The 16,104-nt window shown below is 46.7% G+C and overlaps 1 protein-coding gene across 3 annotated transcripts in view; it reads left to right on the top strand.

Annotated features, from left to right (window-relative positions):
• The window catches only part of gse1b (Gse1 coiled-coil protein b), a 168,419-nt gene that overhangs the window by 102,592 nt on the left and 49,723 nt on the right, over positions 1 to 16,104 (top strand). The window contains exon 1 of one of the 3 annotated variants that reach the window (XM_023395750.2): positions 1,504 to 1,652. The exons of the other annotated variants lie outside the window; for them this stretch is intronic. Within the exon in view, the coding sequence (XP_023251518.1) occupies positions 1,616 to 1,652 (37 nt within the window). The 5' untranslated portion in view covers positions 1,504 to 1,615. Of the gene's footprint in view, positions 1 to 1,503; positions 1,653 to 16,104 lie in introns of those variants that run through there. 3 annotated transcript variants of the gene reach the window in all.

The raw sequence follows: 16,104 nt of genomic DNA, 5'->3' as shown, positions 1-16,104 counted from the left end.
TTCATAGAATGGGGTTCAAGAGCCCTGAGGTTAAACTGTCCCTCTAGACTATTTCCCCATCACCCCCCCCCCATCCCTCCTCTCCCCGCTGGCTGCTTCCCTACAGATAGTTAACTCCTCACCCCTACTGCCACCATCTCCGACAGGTTTGTGTGCAGAGCAGACTACGAGATAACACAGCAAGTTTGTGCGTTTATTCATGTGCAGTGTGTGTGTGTGTGTGTGTGTGTGTGTGTGTGTGTGTGTGTGTGTGATGAAAAGAGAGAGAGAGAGAGAGAGAGAGAGAAGGGGGGAAAGTCTGCTGTCGGCGCAGCATGGTGAGCAGTCTGTGCGCTAGGCTGCACAAGCCAAGTTTCCTAGACGGACACACAAATGCACCCACACACTCGCAGACAGAGACGAGGACTCTCATTTTCAGAGACGGGAATGGAGGCGGGGGATCTTTTATATTTTCCTCTTCCAAACACGTAGCTGTTCTATTGTGAGCTGCCCTTGAAGACCCACCGCACTCTCCCTGCACTCTCTATTGGTTGATGCTTTCCTACTGTCTGATACGGTGTGAACAGATGCTCCCTTGATAGTCGTTGGCCTCTCGCTGTCACAGGGGCTGTCCAATCAGCTGTCACCCTGACTCCAAATTGAACTGTGACCACTCTCCTCCTCGGGTGAAGCATCAGCAGTGGCCGGTATTTCCCTCTCATCTGTACCATGTACCCTGGCCTCTCCTATCTCTTTTTTCTAACACTACCCCCCCCCCCACACACACACACACACACGCACGCGCGCACACACACTTTCTTGCTATCTGGCTGTGTTGTTGCCTGGAGGGAGTTCATTCTGCCCTCCTTCTCTCCTCCTCTCCTCCACCTCCTTCTCTACGTATCGGCAGTGAAAGAGAGGGAGAGGGAAAAAAAGGGAGGGTGAGAAAATGAGAGAGCGAGAAAGAGAGAGAGTGAGAGAGAGTGAGAGTGGCAGCAGTATAGTGGAGGAAGCAGAGCCGACTCTCCTCTGATCATCTTTCTTGGATAGAGGGATAAAAGACAAGTCCCGGGAATCAGTCGTTGCTCTCGTCTGCAGGATTTACCCCGCCTGTATTTTATCCTCCGTCCTGCCTCTTTTCACCTCTTCATGGCACTGGACCGCTAGCTTTCACCTCTTTCTCCGGCTGTCCCGACTCTCTGGGTGTGCGTTTGTGTGTGTGCGTTTAAGAAAGAGCTGACCCTTTGCCCAGGGGATCTGGAGCAAGAGCGAGGGGGTCGAGAGCGGGGGCGTGCTCAGGGGTTGACCCCTTGCACCGCTCTGTCTGTGTGTATCTGTGTGACTGTCTGTGTCATTGTGTACGTGTATGTGTACGTGTGTGTGCATGCGTGTGTGTGTGTGTATGTGTATGTGTGTGTCCTAGCTGGCTGGGCGGTCCCAGCCTCACGCTTGGTTAGCGAGGACCAGAGAGCGGGGATGACAGGCTGAGTCCCAGCCCAGCCTCCCCACACACAGAGCCTTGTTTCTGGGTGGCTGCGAGGGCACAGCCCCTCTCTAGCGCAGTCATCCAGGACAGGACGGCTGCCTGCGCGTTTCAAACAAGTTGCTCTCTCTTCATGACACTTAAACAGTAACCATGTTTGGACTAAAAGCACCACTTTACTACTTGCCAGGTAAGCCAATGGCAATTGTGTGTGATGTGGAATTGTACATCTTTGTGTGTTTTTACACATATATGCTCGCAAATCCCTTTTGTACATGCACAGCGGTATAGACAGCGTGTATACATGTGCGTTTGTGTTTGTGTGTTCTGGGGAAGTGCAGAGGAGGTTTGAGGTTAGCTCTGGAGTGCATCTAAGGAGACGCTTGTCTTTGTGCTGCTGGTCCTGAGGTTGAAATCTGAGATCCAAGACTGGTAATGCTGTGTGACAGCAGCTCTCACTCAGGTTTGCGAAGCCCTCAGCCCTTTATCAGCGTGGAAGTCAGCAGGTAAACAGGGCTCTAAGTGGAAGCCCGTGTTTTATTCAACACAACCACGCGTTAACTAGAGGAGAAAAGCAAATGTATGGCTCTGTATGTGTGATCTGTCTATGTGTGTACCCGTGTGTCTTTGTGTCTGTGCCGGTGACTCTGCGCGCTTTCATGCACATATGCTTGTTTGTGGTTTCGTTTGTGTGTGTGTGTGTGTGTGTGTGTGCGTGTGTGTGTGCGTGTGTGAAAAAGAGTGAGTACTAGGGCGGCGTGAGGTTACCGCCGGTCGGCGCTTAAGTGCGTCTCACGGCTCACTGGGCACTGATTGTGGAGAGGACAGCCAAGAGAGGGCAGTGAGAGAGGGAGAGAAAATGACGGATAGAGGTAGTATGGGTGAATGAAAGAGAGAGGAACTTAAAAAATACAACATTTCTCTCTCTGTGCCTCGATATTGGGTTCATTCTACCATAGGCTCTTCTTTTTTTATTTGCACGTGTATATATAAATGTTTTCCCTGCTCCATGGTTGTTAAACATGCACAAGGTAGACTTACACACCTGCAAAATAGACAAAAAAAATATGCACTTTGCTGTGTATAGTGTATGAGCATGTATGCATATTGCTGTTCACATAGTTCAAGTTTATCATCTATATCTGTACCAAGGTGCTCGTCCTCCGGCTAATGTGTGTTTTCATCTTTGTATGACTCTTGTCACTCTACAACAGAAGTGGGTACACTTCACTGACACTTACCAGAGCTAAATTATTTATGTGCTTTAGTCAGCAGGCAGAGTGTGCAGTTAGACCATAACCGACACCGCTTTAGTTTGGCCCCACACATTTCACTCAGCAACCCCACGCCCATTCTAATAGACCCCTTTACCTGCCAGCTGCCCAGTCAGCCAACCTCCCTGTTAACAGGTTTTTTTTTTCTTTGGCACATTGTCGCACATTACCCAAACAACACTGTCCTCCTTCATTATTATTTAATATTAAATAGGGATATTGTGCCTTTCTTTCTTTCTTTCTTTTGTTTGTTTGTTTGTTTGTTTCTGCTTTTTCTACATGTTTTGACTGTGCAGTATACTGTTTTTTTTATGTTTCATGCACATTATTACAGTGCAGGTGTCCTGGAAACCCAAATCATCCCAAGACTAACAGTTGTAGATTAGTAGTAGGTAGAGGCCTGCTTTCAAAGGTTATTATCACAGAGGCCGGCCTTATGTTTTTGACATTCAAGTGAAGTGAATAACTAATCCAACAGAAACAAAATTACACAGATCCTGGATCATGCCAACAATGATTTCTGTAAGGGTACAGTACATGAGTTGTCCAATGAAAAAACAGATATTAGTTTTCTCAACCACACCACATGTCACCACGTGTATAGGACTATGAGTATTAGGTGTCGTTAGGTCCACTAAGCAGCAAATCTGTGTGTAATCTCTTCAGCTTGTGGCTAGTTATCACCACAAACCAAGTAAGCATATCAAAACAGTTGACGTCATTTGCGATCATTTCTACTTTAGACAAGGAATTTGAAACAGCTTTTCATCCGTTGTACTTTTTTTTTTTTGATCGTGTGTCAGCCAGTCTTCACCATCTCCTCTGTGTCTTGCTATAGCCTTCCTCTCTTGTTCAGAAGGAGGGTTCGGAAATGGAGATCTGCTGTTAAAGGCCACAGAATGCCTGCTGTGTGAGAAAAAAAGACAAAATGAAACACAGACACGCGTTCTGTGTGTGTGTGTGTGTGTGTGTGTGTGTGTGTGTGTGTGTGTGTGTTTGAAAGGAGGGTCTTACAAAGTGAGGACTCACTGCATCACTTTTCTACATGTGTCACAGTCTCTGACCAGAGAGTATTCTTCAAGCTCAAGGTGATGTACAGTTTGATCAAACAGACCGATGCAAAAAGCAACACGAACAAGGACAAAGAGGGGCTGATACAAACAGGAAATTAGAGAGGAAAAGGAAAGATGAGGACATACAAAATCCGGGGAGAGATAAGAAAAGATGGGAATTCAGTTGCAAGCAAGCGCCTCCTCACCTTCCCCTCTGTCTCCTCCAGGCCTCCTCTCTCTGACTCTCCTTCATCTTCATCCTCATCCTTCTCCTTCTCATCCTCTTCCTCAGGGAACCTGTGACCCTTTCCTCCCTCCCCATTACTGTGCGAGTCTTGTGTGTGTGTCTGTGTGTTTGTCTGTGTGTGTGTGTGTGTGTGTGTGTGTGTGTGTGTGTGTGTGTGTGTGCTGCCCCATGAGGCTCCTGACCCTTCCCCACAAACCAAGTTCACAGCAGGAGAGCCACACAGATTAGAGACACAGTGAGAGGGTCTCGGTTGTGACAGTGGCCAAAGCTGGAGAGGTTGGTGTGAGTGTATATCCATCTCTCTTTCTCTCTCTCTCTCTCCGTCTTGTATTTTTGTGTCTATGTATGTGTGTGTGTGTTTTGTGTGTGTGTGTGTGTGTGTGTGTGTGTGTGTGTGTTTGTGTGTGTGTGTGCGCGTGTGCGCGCGCGCGTGTGTGCCCAGCGCTGTTGGTTGCTTCTTCTCCCCCCCACCAACCCCCCTTTCATTCAGACTCTCAATGAGCCCCTGCCTGGCTTCCCGTCTTAACCGCCGTTGCCTTGGAGACCATGTCAGACACATGCTCATTCTCCATGATTATTTGACAACAAAAAAGGTTGGGTTAGATAAAGAGGAATACGTTGGGGGTTGGGGGTTGGGGGATGTGTGGGGTGATGGTAAGAGAGAACAGAAAGAAATGGATTAAGAGAGACTGACAGTGAGGGAAGTAGAGATGAAGGTGGGCAGAAGAAGCACTTGAACTTGGGCATTTAGAGCTCGGGAGCAACTACTTCAAAATGGAGGATGGCTCATGGTCAGTCCTTCCCCTGCTTTTGTTTTTATTCCTCTTGCTATCTGTATCTCCATCCTTCCTACACCAGTGCTTCCTCCTTGTATTTATCCCATTTCATTTCAGAGAGATCAAACCTTGTTTAAACCTCTTATACACCCCCTGTGTGCATGTGTTAAGTTTGTGTTGCCTGTGTGCGTAATGCCTTTCTGGTACAGTATGTGTGTGTTTGTATACATGTGGGGTTGTATCTGTGCTTGTGTGTGTTAAAGCTGACTGCTGTGCTCAGATCGACGGGATTGCTTTCTGCTGTTCTGTGTTGTTTTCCCCCGAAACTGTCTGCGCTTATAGCCTGAGGGTAAGGAAGGGAGGAAGAAGAGAGAAAACTAGATGGACAAACGGAGAAGCAGAGAACAAGAAAAGTAAAACAGGCAACAAACAAAAAAAGAAAAAAAAACCTTGAAGTGATAGTGAAACTGCAAAGCACAAAGGCTCGCAGGAAAAAGGGGAAGTAAGGTTAAAGAGCAAGAGGGGCCGGAGTTTTGTTATGACAGGCCACAGACTGACGAGGTTTTGGTGTTGAGAGCAAATCTTGCCAAACAAAAGTTCATAACAGAACTCAGACACTGAGGACCACTGGGTATTGCTCACCAGTGTTTCCCTTTGCTCAAAATCTGTCAGACAACCACTTTGTAATCCTGTCCATTGCAGGACTGGACAGAAAATAGACTGGAAAAAAAATGGAAACCAAATGTCTTAACTGACATTTACCTCAGTGTGTCCTCTTTGTCTCTCTTCAAGATTAACACGTAAACAAATCTGGAACTAAACAAGTCTGATCGTCGTGGTCTTCTCTCTTCACATCTCCCTGGCTCTCTCTGAAAATCAATTCCTTGAGAACACAGCGACGTGGACAAAAAGCCTTTCTCCTCAAACACACACACATACACACAAGGATGATCAATATGTGCGCGAGCCATGCTGGTGTTGAGCCCTGGATCAGACTGCAGACTAATCATTGGTGATTACTGAGTGCTCCTTTAGGAAAAAGGCTGGAGAAGAGTGGTGTGTGTTGAGAGCATCTTGGGATAAACGTGCATATTGTGCATCTGCTTGCGTGTTTGCAGAATGATCGCACCCTGGTAACCTTAGCCAAGAGAGAGCGCTCATTGATAAAAACCAGCAGAGAAGTCCATACTGTGTTAGGAGATTATCTGTGCAGTAGTGTAATCATTACATCCAATTAACTACAATATCTTTCCTTCTCTCCATTCTTAGCTGAGGCGATCTACTCCGATCAATTCCTACAAATCTCCCTGTTGGGTCCACTACTCTCTTTATGCTAGCATCTACTCAAGTGTCACCTGCCTCTGTGTCTTTCTCCTCCTCCCTCTGTGCTTTTATCCCTTAGTTCACTCTATCATGGTATCCATTTATCTATTTTACTCCCCCTCCGCTCCTCGGTCCTTCCATCCCTCCATCCCTCTCACTCCATGTGCTCTGACAGCTCTGTCATTAGATGGCAGTAGCGGCAGTAAAGCAGTCACAATGATGGACTACTAGATCCCTCACCCGTTCCCTCTCCCGCTCTCTCTCTCCCTCGCTCTGCCCTCCCCATAAAAGCTCTGACCCGTTCTTGGTGTGGCATCTGTTCCGCGCCAGTCCGCAGGTGGCACTGCCCCGGTCATGGCTGTAACGGTCGGCGATGGAGCGTCTCACCGGCTGCCCCGTTAACCTCCTCGTAAACCCGGGGCTGTTAAACCCTGACCCTGAACACCTGTGGCCCTCCGCTCCTCTCTGGATGCAAGCCACCACCACCAGCAACAGTGTCGGGGGAGTTCCAGAAATACACACATATTTTGTATGGCTGTACTTGTGAGAACTCCATATAATAAATGCACAACCTCAGCCACATCATTATTCGAACTGCATTACCTCAATGAATAGTTCAACATTTTCCTCCGCCTCTAGACTTTAGACCCAGGGACACAAAACATGTCCCAAAACAAGCTCTGTACTTGAAGGAATTATTTGACATATAGTTTGGCAGAAATGTGCTCACGTTCAAGTCTGTATAAATGTGCCCCTAAAGATCATCGACGTATTACTTCTTGTTTTTTGTAGTTCATGGCTGAATAGTTAAATGCGGAACTTTTCCTTTAACTAACACACAGATATGAGTGGGATATCAATCTTCTCATTTCATCCCCAAAAGAAAGCCTAATGACTGTATTTCCCAAAATGTTGAACTAGTCCTTTAAATAAAGTCACATTGGAAGACCTTTTCAGTTTATTATCACTGTCAGGACATTTGGCTCTCCTGCACTGAAAGACAGGAACTCACACACACACACAAACAAAAAACCACTTCACACGCTGATAGACTATTCCAACAGACATTCAGTGTGCTAACAGGTGCAGGAGGGGGACAGGGTGGGGAGGGGGGGTCGGGGGTAATGGGGGCTTTGCCGGTATCACAGTAGCATACAGCCATGATTTATAGACTGCAGTCAGTTCTCTCTCTCTCTCTCTCACTCTCTCCCCCTGTCTCTCTCTCTTTCTGTTTCCTCTGGTTGTCTTGTCAGTTTGGCACCAGGGAGATGCAACGCTGTTTGTGGAGAACATTGCGTTGTGTGTGTGTGTGTGTGTGTGTGTGTGTGTGTGTGTGTGTGTGTGTGTGTGTGTGTTTGTGTGTGTGTTCTGTCCACAGCCGCAGAGGAGCAGAGCAAACAAAAACACACACACACACACACACACACACACACACACACACACACACACACACATACACACACATACACACAGACACATACAGCAGCGGCAGCAGTGGGATGGTAAACGGTTCCTTCACAGCTGTGTGCATGCAAGGATATCAGCTGACAGGTCTTGTGTGTCACACTCGGGAGCGCTCGTCAAACACTCGGCTATCATGACGGACACTCACCTCTGCTCTTTTGCGTTAAGTCGCTGTGAACTTACACGAACCCCATTTGGAATGCGAGTGCAATGAGCACGTGGGCACTCTTTTATTTTGTGGTTGAAAGTGTGTATGTGTTTGTGTGTACGTGTGTGTTGTCACCTCTCTCCTGAAACATTATTCCTGCAGCAGAAATAGCTGAGCTCTAATAGCCTTCATCTTCCTTTGCCTCCCCTAATCAAATTAGACTACAGAGAATTCTAATTAAACCCTGCTTGCATCTGATGGCACTGGGTTCACAAACACACGCACACACACACACACACACACACACACACACACAGTTTCACAGATGTACATCATTGCACATTGACACATGTGCACGTAGCCGGCATTATTTTTCACTTATGAGCACTCAGATGAGTAGTGGTTTAACATTGGAAAGCAGAGTGATGACTAATTTGTAAGCTTCCCACCAGTGTGACGAAAGTGCATTGAGAATGGGTGTGGAATGTATGTACGTAATGCTTCTCTCTTTGAGGTTATTTGTTGTAATTGATTTGTTATATTGTGTTAATGCAATGATGGATGAAGGATGTTCAGAGGAAGAACCGGTTTGTGTGGGTTTGTGTAAACTTAGTCGTTGGTCTTGTGTTTGTGTGTGAGAGAGAGAGAGAGAGAGAGAGAGAGAGAAATTAAATTGAATAAAAAGATGTATTAAATAGCAGGTATGACGAGAAAGAGAGACTGTGATGCAGGTAGTAGAACTTATATGTGTGTCCTTTTAAGGTGAGAACGTTTTATTGATTTTTGCCTGTAGCACAGTCCTTGCACAGGGACTTTACAGGACTGTTGACGAAGCATGCACTGTGACACCGTGTTGGACCCTGACTCCTGAAGGTAAGAGGTTGTGCTCAACGTGATGCGTTGTATGCTGACCAGACTGCTGCTCCAGACAGACTGGGGCCATAGCCTTATCTATGTCCATTTATTAATTAATTTAACAGAATGAATGAGAAGAGCATCAAGCACGTGGATCATTGTATAAGATGACTGTACCTACCTCTCATGGAAATACACAGGATCATCTCTAGGAGAAATGTCTTTTAACCTCAGAATGTCTTTTAACCTCAGATTCTTTTTTTTTTCAAAATCACATCCAAGTTGAATGAACAGTAAACAATGGTCCAGCCCCTGGAGCTACATATGACAAAGTTCCAGATGTCTAGCCAAGTTTTCCTATAAAACTGCGTGGACTTAAAGAAAATATGTAATTTTTTTTGTTTTTGTTGCACGATCTGACGGATCTTCTCATAGCTTTCCAAACATCAAGAAACCACAAGGAATCTGAATTCATAATATAAAACCATAACAGCAAAAGTGTGTTGCAGAGAGGCATGTTAATCTTCATGTCTCCTCACTCACACATATGCAGAGACAGACAAAGTAACAAAAAACAGGCAGTATCTGCTGCCACATGATCCTCTTCTGCAGGGCAGCAAAGGTCCTGTTACAGTTTGTCCACTTCCTTTCTGGCAGAGCACCTGCTGGCTACACCGTCAGGTTCAGCAGAGTATTCAGGTCCTCACACTTAATAGTTTTAATAAACATGTATGTCCTCACTTCCACTCGCGCCCGGCAGAGACATGCACACACTTGAGAACGGGCAAATGCCATTGATCTCGAATGTTCCGTGCCCTTTTAACTGCACCATAAATGCACGACGGGAAGAGAAACAAGCGCAAAAAAGGAGATAGATGAGGTTAGAGGGAGAAGCAGGGTAATCCTCCTTCACTTTCCGGAGTAATTAGGAGTGTGTGAGGCTAAGATTTGTGAGGAAGAGGGGAAAACAGAACTGTACCACCCAGAGAGAGAGAGGGTAATAGGCATTTGGCAACTGTACTTTTTCTGCTCTGGAGCTCGGTAGAGCAGTGTGTGTTTATGTGTATCTTTTTGTACGTTTCTTGTGGCGGGTGGGGGCGGACTTTTAAGCTGACAGCTTTCCAATCATTAGTCGATGGGATTTCAGAGCTTAGCCATCAAAGCAACCTCTTCACTTAAGACAAATGAAGAAAATGCAATTTGCCTGTTTCCAATCCCCTCTCCTCCTCTTTGTTCAATCTGGTAAGCATTTGTCCTTCTTATATAGACATGCATCTATTGTCTCTGCATGAAGTTTCTCCCTCCTGGGCTGTTGTCTAGTGATCTATCTGGAGTAGCAGGGATCCCTCTCACCTCCATGGCCAGTCACCGGGGGAGGTACAGGCAGTGTGCTGCTGTGTTTATATAGATGAGGCTGTAAATAGCTGTTTCTGCAGGGAGCTTCCCTCTACTCAATATGTAAGTGTTTGAAGGGTTGGGGATGAGAGACAGATGACCTCAGGGTGTCAGCAGGAGGTGCAATTGGTGGGATAGGGGTAGCAGTTATCTTCCACGCTAGGTAAGAAACACCTGGGTCAGAGACCACACCGCATTCAAGGGTGTAATGAATGAAAAGCCGCTGTCTTCTACTTTATTAGCAGAGATTCTCGCTGTTTGGCTCATGTGTGTGTGCGAGTGTGTATGTGTGGGAGTGTGTGCTTGTTTGCGTGGCTGATTGGTGCCGAGCTGCCAGCCTCTCGGCACACAGGAAATGGAAATGAATCATGGGAGACAGATTAAGAGAATGGCGAGAGCTCATCACATCCTGTTAAAGACTGGAGTTGACTTGAGGCAAGGTCTCTCTCGCTCTCTCTCTTTCACTCTCCTTTTTTTCCCTCTCTCTGTCCCTCTCCCCCCCCCCCGCCCCTGTCCATATCTTCTCTCTTTCACTTGCTTTCTTCTTCGCTCCCTGTCGTTCTCAGACAGTGGTTTGGCATGGGGCGAGTGATCAGTGACGGGGTCTAAAACATCCTATTAAAATTAGTGTCACACACTGAATTTGTGTGTCTCTGTGTGTGTGTGTGTGTGTGAGAGAGTGAGTGTGAGATGGAGAGACAGGGAGAGACTCGATGATGGATGATAGATGATGCTTGTGACCTGGATAGATGGCTTGGGGCCGGTCAGATGACTTCCTCAGGAGGAGGAGTAATGAGGAGAGGGCACGGGATTACCGCTCCATCACTCTGTGTTTATGGAAGCCTTACAGCGACCACAAAACAAATAGCACAGCGGCTATAGCAGAGTATAAATCTCACACACTGTGTTTATGTTTGTCTGTGCGTGTGTGCAATATGTCCTCGAAAAGCGACGCCTGTCTCTTTTGTTGTAGGGGGAAAAAAACAAAAAGGGAGGCAGAGGGTTGGGTTATATATCTCGTCCACTCTCACGTCCATCCCTATGGGCGCTGTGTTTGTGTGTTTACTTGTGTTTGTTTGGCTGCTTGGTGTTGGAGTGTACCCTCGATAGGAGTGGTTTCACACCCTTAGGGAAAACTACAAGCTTAAAGGTCAGACAAGGTTACATCAACGGCTCTAAGTGAGCAGACTCACATAAACACACTTCCTCTCACACACTTACACTATGCATTGATGCCCTGAGCCCAAATAGAGACAAAAGCAACTTGCTAGCAGTAAAATATGCCCTACACCACTGGTCCAGACCAGGTTTCCCTATAAATCCCAGAGTACAACCAGTTGAAGGATGATGCATCGATCTGACACGCAGTCGTCCTACACTCCGGTGCTGATTGATGTGCCCTGGCTCCTGGCTCTGCGAGTGTCTGCTCCGGTCTCTCGGCATCATGTCAAGGGAGGTCTCAGAAAAGAGCTGGACAACTGGGGCGTGCTTAGGAGGGCGGAGAACAGCAGATGAAGGTCAGAGGAATGCAGAGTGTAAGGTGAGAAAAGGGCTAAAGGGGGAGGATGAAGCACACGGAAAGATAAGACAAGTGGATGTTAGCGGGCTGCCGAAAGTGCTTTGCTGTTTTGTGTGAGACAAGAGAGAGAACTGGCAAGGGAGGGATGAGGTTAGGGGGGTGTGTGTATGTGTGTGGGAGAAGAAAGGCTAGGGGTGGATACTGATGAGTGTGTTTGGGGGGTTGGGGGGTGGGTGGGAAGCGGGAACAGATTTGGGGTGGCCAGCCAGCTGAAATCCTGGTGGGGAGTGGCAGGAGTAAGCTGGCACTGCGGAGGCGGGCATATGGAGGGCAGGTTGGCACTTTGGCTGCCACCGGAGCGTGCACCTGCCGACAGAGGGAGACTCTGCCAAGAGGAAGAGAGAGAGAGAGAGAGAGCAAGAGTGGGAGAGATAGGGGTGTGCTCGTGGTATGTGGCGGTGAGGAAGAGTTTGGGATGGCGCTGCTAGTCTCTGAGGATTGCAGTTATTAATGAGTGTATCAGAAAAATGCGTGCCCTCCCGCACACACATGCACACGCACAGGTAGATACATGCAAGCGCACATGCCCACTCATTCCTCAACACTCAAGCCTCTGACACACACACGTATACACATTGGTGTTAAATTCATCATCAGTCGAAAGTAAACACTTGCTCCGCTCTTATCCTGTTTGTCTAAATCTAGCAGTCAGATGTACCGAGTGTGTCTCCTGGTAGAAGAACAAATAAACAGCCTTGATAACCAGGATAGCATTTAAACCCCTCACTACATACACTACAACACACCCCATAATTGGACTCAACTGTTTTGCTGCTAACTAGCTGCTAATTAGATCAGTGTATTCCTCTCACTCCCTCTCTCTTCTCCCCTGTCATTATTTGCTATGAACAAAACACTTCCAAGTGTTTTGCTAAAAAGTGCAGAGTACTCCTACGTATTGTGGGAAGGAAGGAGCTGATTTTTGTCATTATAACAGATGTCAGAGGATATTAGCTGAACATATATAATACACTGAGCGGACGCATTTTACATTTAAGCTTTTATTAATCGGCGTGTTTGTGTGTTTTGGCTGCTCAACACCGACACAGATGCAGGAGCCAAAGGCCAGTGCCCTCGTTAAGCCGCTGTCAGAGTGGGTTTGTAACAGCCCACTGGAGCCCATCTGTATCCTAACACACACACATACGCACACGCACACACAAATAGATGACTTCATCTGTGTGTCGGCGCAAACATACATTAATGCTTATTTTGTGTGCAGAGAGAAGTGTATTATTGTGCTTTCTTATCATCACATGCACATACGTCAAGTGTATGCCAAGTGTGCACCAATGTGTGTGTGTGTGTGTGTCCACAGGTCTCTGCTGTAGGTGAATGGTGAAGGGCAGTGACTCTGTGCTCTGGTTTTAGGCTTGGCTGAGGATACAGGTCTTTGGGCTGCCATGTTTTCCTCTGATCTGCCTCCCCTCTTTCATCACGAAAACCACAGAGAGCGGGGCAGAGGGAGATGGGGAGGTTTAAAGGCTGGCAGCAACTCCATGGCCTTGAGGTGTTATCTCTGCCCCTCACTGTGTTGGAGAGAGGGTGGAGGGGAGTGCAGTGAGAGAGAGAGAGATAGAGAGGGAGACTGTGGGAGTGATTGCAGTGCAGCCCACTTCTCTTCTTTTTTTTCTTTTTTCTTCCTGTATGGAGCAGGATGGTTAACAGATGGTCGTGTTACCAGAAAAATGAAAATGAATGCAGTAAAAATTTGCTTGTGTTAATTTCTTGTCCCCCAGGTGAGACCTCCAGCGCTCACGTACACAGAGAAGCACACTCATGCATTCACACACGTATCGCAGATACACATGCATGCACGCTCACTGACATGCATAGCCTTGCCCTGCTGGCTTTAAACACACACCATCTGCATGCGGAGAAAGTGTGTCGGAGGAGTGTGAAGCGCGTGCTTGGCTTAAGGAATGTGTTTCCAGTGTTCATAGCCATAGCTTATGTTGCTTTGGAATGTAAAGAGTGTTACCAAACACTTCATGTATCAGTCTTCAGTAACCCAGTTGTCCAAAGACAGTGGGTGTTTTGAGGGCAGGCTGACAGAGCTGAATAGAGGGCTGAATTGGCAATTAGAGGTAAAGGGAAGCAAGGGAATCTGTGCTAACAGGGAGGAGGAGATGGCACGTTCATCCGCAGATGAAGACTAAATCCTTTCATTCTCTCCTCATCTTCCCTCCCTCCTTCCCCTGCTTGCTTAGCGGTGAGATGAGAGCTTCTGCTTTGTAACGTCTGCTTCTCCATGTTTGTGTGTTTTGAGGATCCGGGCTAGTCCGTAGCTTATCCCTCTGAGTGTGTGTGTTCTGCAGGGATAGAAGCGCCTTAGCCTCCCTTATCGTCTTACAGTAGGGCTTTCGCTATTGCTGTTTGAACCCATAGGGAGAAAGAAAATGATGGAGGGAGGGAGAGTGAGGAAACTACCTATTCGTAGTGCGTGAAGTATCACAATCTTTACTTTTTTTTTGCAGTGATTCAGAGAAATCACACCTGTTTTCTTTGTAAAAGCACTGTCATAGCCGGATTTACAGCAATGGGACATGGTGATTGATGCCACAGCATAGTCCTTGTACATCTTTGTAAAGCACAATAGAGGCATGACATCACTATAGCTTTTTTTGTATGGTATCTCTTTATCAGCTAAGTCAATTCAGTGTCTCACAGGGGTGGAAAGAGAGCTGGCAGATTAAAAAGATGGTTGTATTGACAGGAAGGTAGATGCTCTGCAGCTAATAGGCCTTCGACGAAATTCAATGAAATGAGACAAGGGGTGGATAAGGGGGGAGGGAAAGAGAAAGTAAAGGGAATAGAACTAAAGAAATTACTTTGACTGATTTTTCCCAACTGCCTTTGACCATCACCTCCTGAAACTCCTGAGAGGAAGGTGTGATAACGACATATTCAGCATTTTTGTAAATGACAACTTTGTCACGAATTCAGATGCACTTAGAGGTTTGATCCTAAAATGTGTTGATGCTAAAATGTGTGGCCACTGATGGTACTGCAGTGCGCTTTGGATACACCCAAACGGCGTATGTCACACTCATATGTATGTATAACACGCACACTTGCGCACACTAGTGAGTCTGTGGTGTTAATACCAAGCCACTATACCACCCACTCAGACCTTGGATGTGAATGAAATGAGTCATATGTGAGGACGCTGCGCGAATACAACACACAGAACGCATATGTTACCCTTATGTACGAAACACTCCTACATACATCGTGCTCATCATTACAGAAAAACCTCCTGCCCTGTTTCCCCATCAACACACATGCATCAATGGAGGAAAAAAGTGAACTCTCTTCACTTAACACGCACACAGAGATCTACCACATCTCCTGTTGCTCTTTAACTAGTCTGGTAGGTTGCAGGTCTCGGCAGAGTCCTTGATGTGTGCAGAAGAGTGATGATGAGCTTAATGCAGTCTGTCTGTGTCCCGGACGTGACCACCACATTAATATAGCACTAATACAATGCTCTGTCTGCTGCATGCTAATCACTGCCACACTCTCTCTCACACTCTGTCGCTCTCTCTCAGATATAGTCTATTGTTATGAGACATGTGAGACAGAGAGGTGAGACAAGACAGACTTCTAAAGGCTGACTGGATTTAACCTGTTGACTGTCACGGTACTAGCACAACAGTGGATGGATGTTTCATTCATTATGCAGACAGTGTTGTCCATTTTTCTTTTTTTATACCTGGAGTAATCACAAGTAATCAGTAATCACCTGTGATGGGGGCTTAGAACACCTTGAATCAAAAGTATAATTTGGCCTTAACACTTGTAAGGCCTTGACATTTCGTCCACCGAAACAAAACCGCCTCACCTTTCACCCCTCCTCACACAATCACATCTCAGGCTGGTTGGATAAACAAGGCCACTGCAAAACAGCCCAGTGCGAGTGCCAACAGGCCCGAGAGGAGGGGAGGTGGGGGAGGTGGGGGGTTGCAATACTGGAATGAAACAGGAGGGGTGGGGGGTGGGGTGGAGGGATGTGTAAGCGTGACTGCTATTAATGGCCTAATAATGTATTTTGCTGTTTTGGCAGTTGTGAAAAGGGTGAAGGGGGGGCAGAGGGTAGAGGAAAAGGGGTTGACAGTGTGTCACGGCTGGTTAAAAGCAAGCTGGGAGAAGAGAGAAAGGCCTTGTTTGTTGGGCTAAATGCTGTAAATAACATCAGAGAGTGCAGCTAAATGGAAATCAATGCAATTACCCTATTAGCATGGGCTTGAACTCACACTGGCTGCTGCTACATCTCTCTCTCTCCCTCCCTCTCTCCATTTCCTGCACATTTATCACTCTATACATCATGGTATACTGTACATTTGTGGGCATGTCTGACAGACAAATCGGAGGAACAGCACTTAAAAACATGATAGTGTGTGTATGTTAGGATTGTTCGGGGAGGACCAGTGGAGTGGGAATGCTGGGTTGTCCCTGTTGACTTCACTGCAAGCGTAATGATTTGTATATAGACACATAACCCCCTTAATCACCCTTATTTGAATACC

This window comes from Seriola lalandi, unplaced genomic scaffold, assembly GCF_002814215.2.
Source record: "Seriola lalandi dorsalis isolate HSWRI2012SDOR001 ecotype SW California unplaced genomic scaffold, Sedor1 jcf7180002054968, whole genome shotgun sequence".
Taxonomy (NCBI): Eukaryota; Metazoa; Chordata; class Actinopteri; order Carangiformes; family Carangidae; genus Seriola; species Seriola lalandi.
The sequence above is the reverse complement of the archived record's forward strand: the minus strand, read 5'-3'. Positions and strand labels throughout refer to the sequence as shown.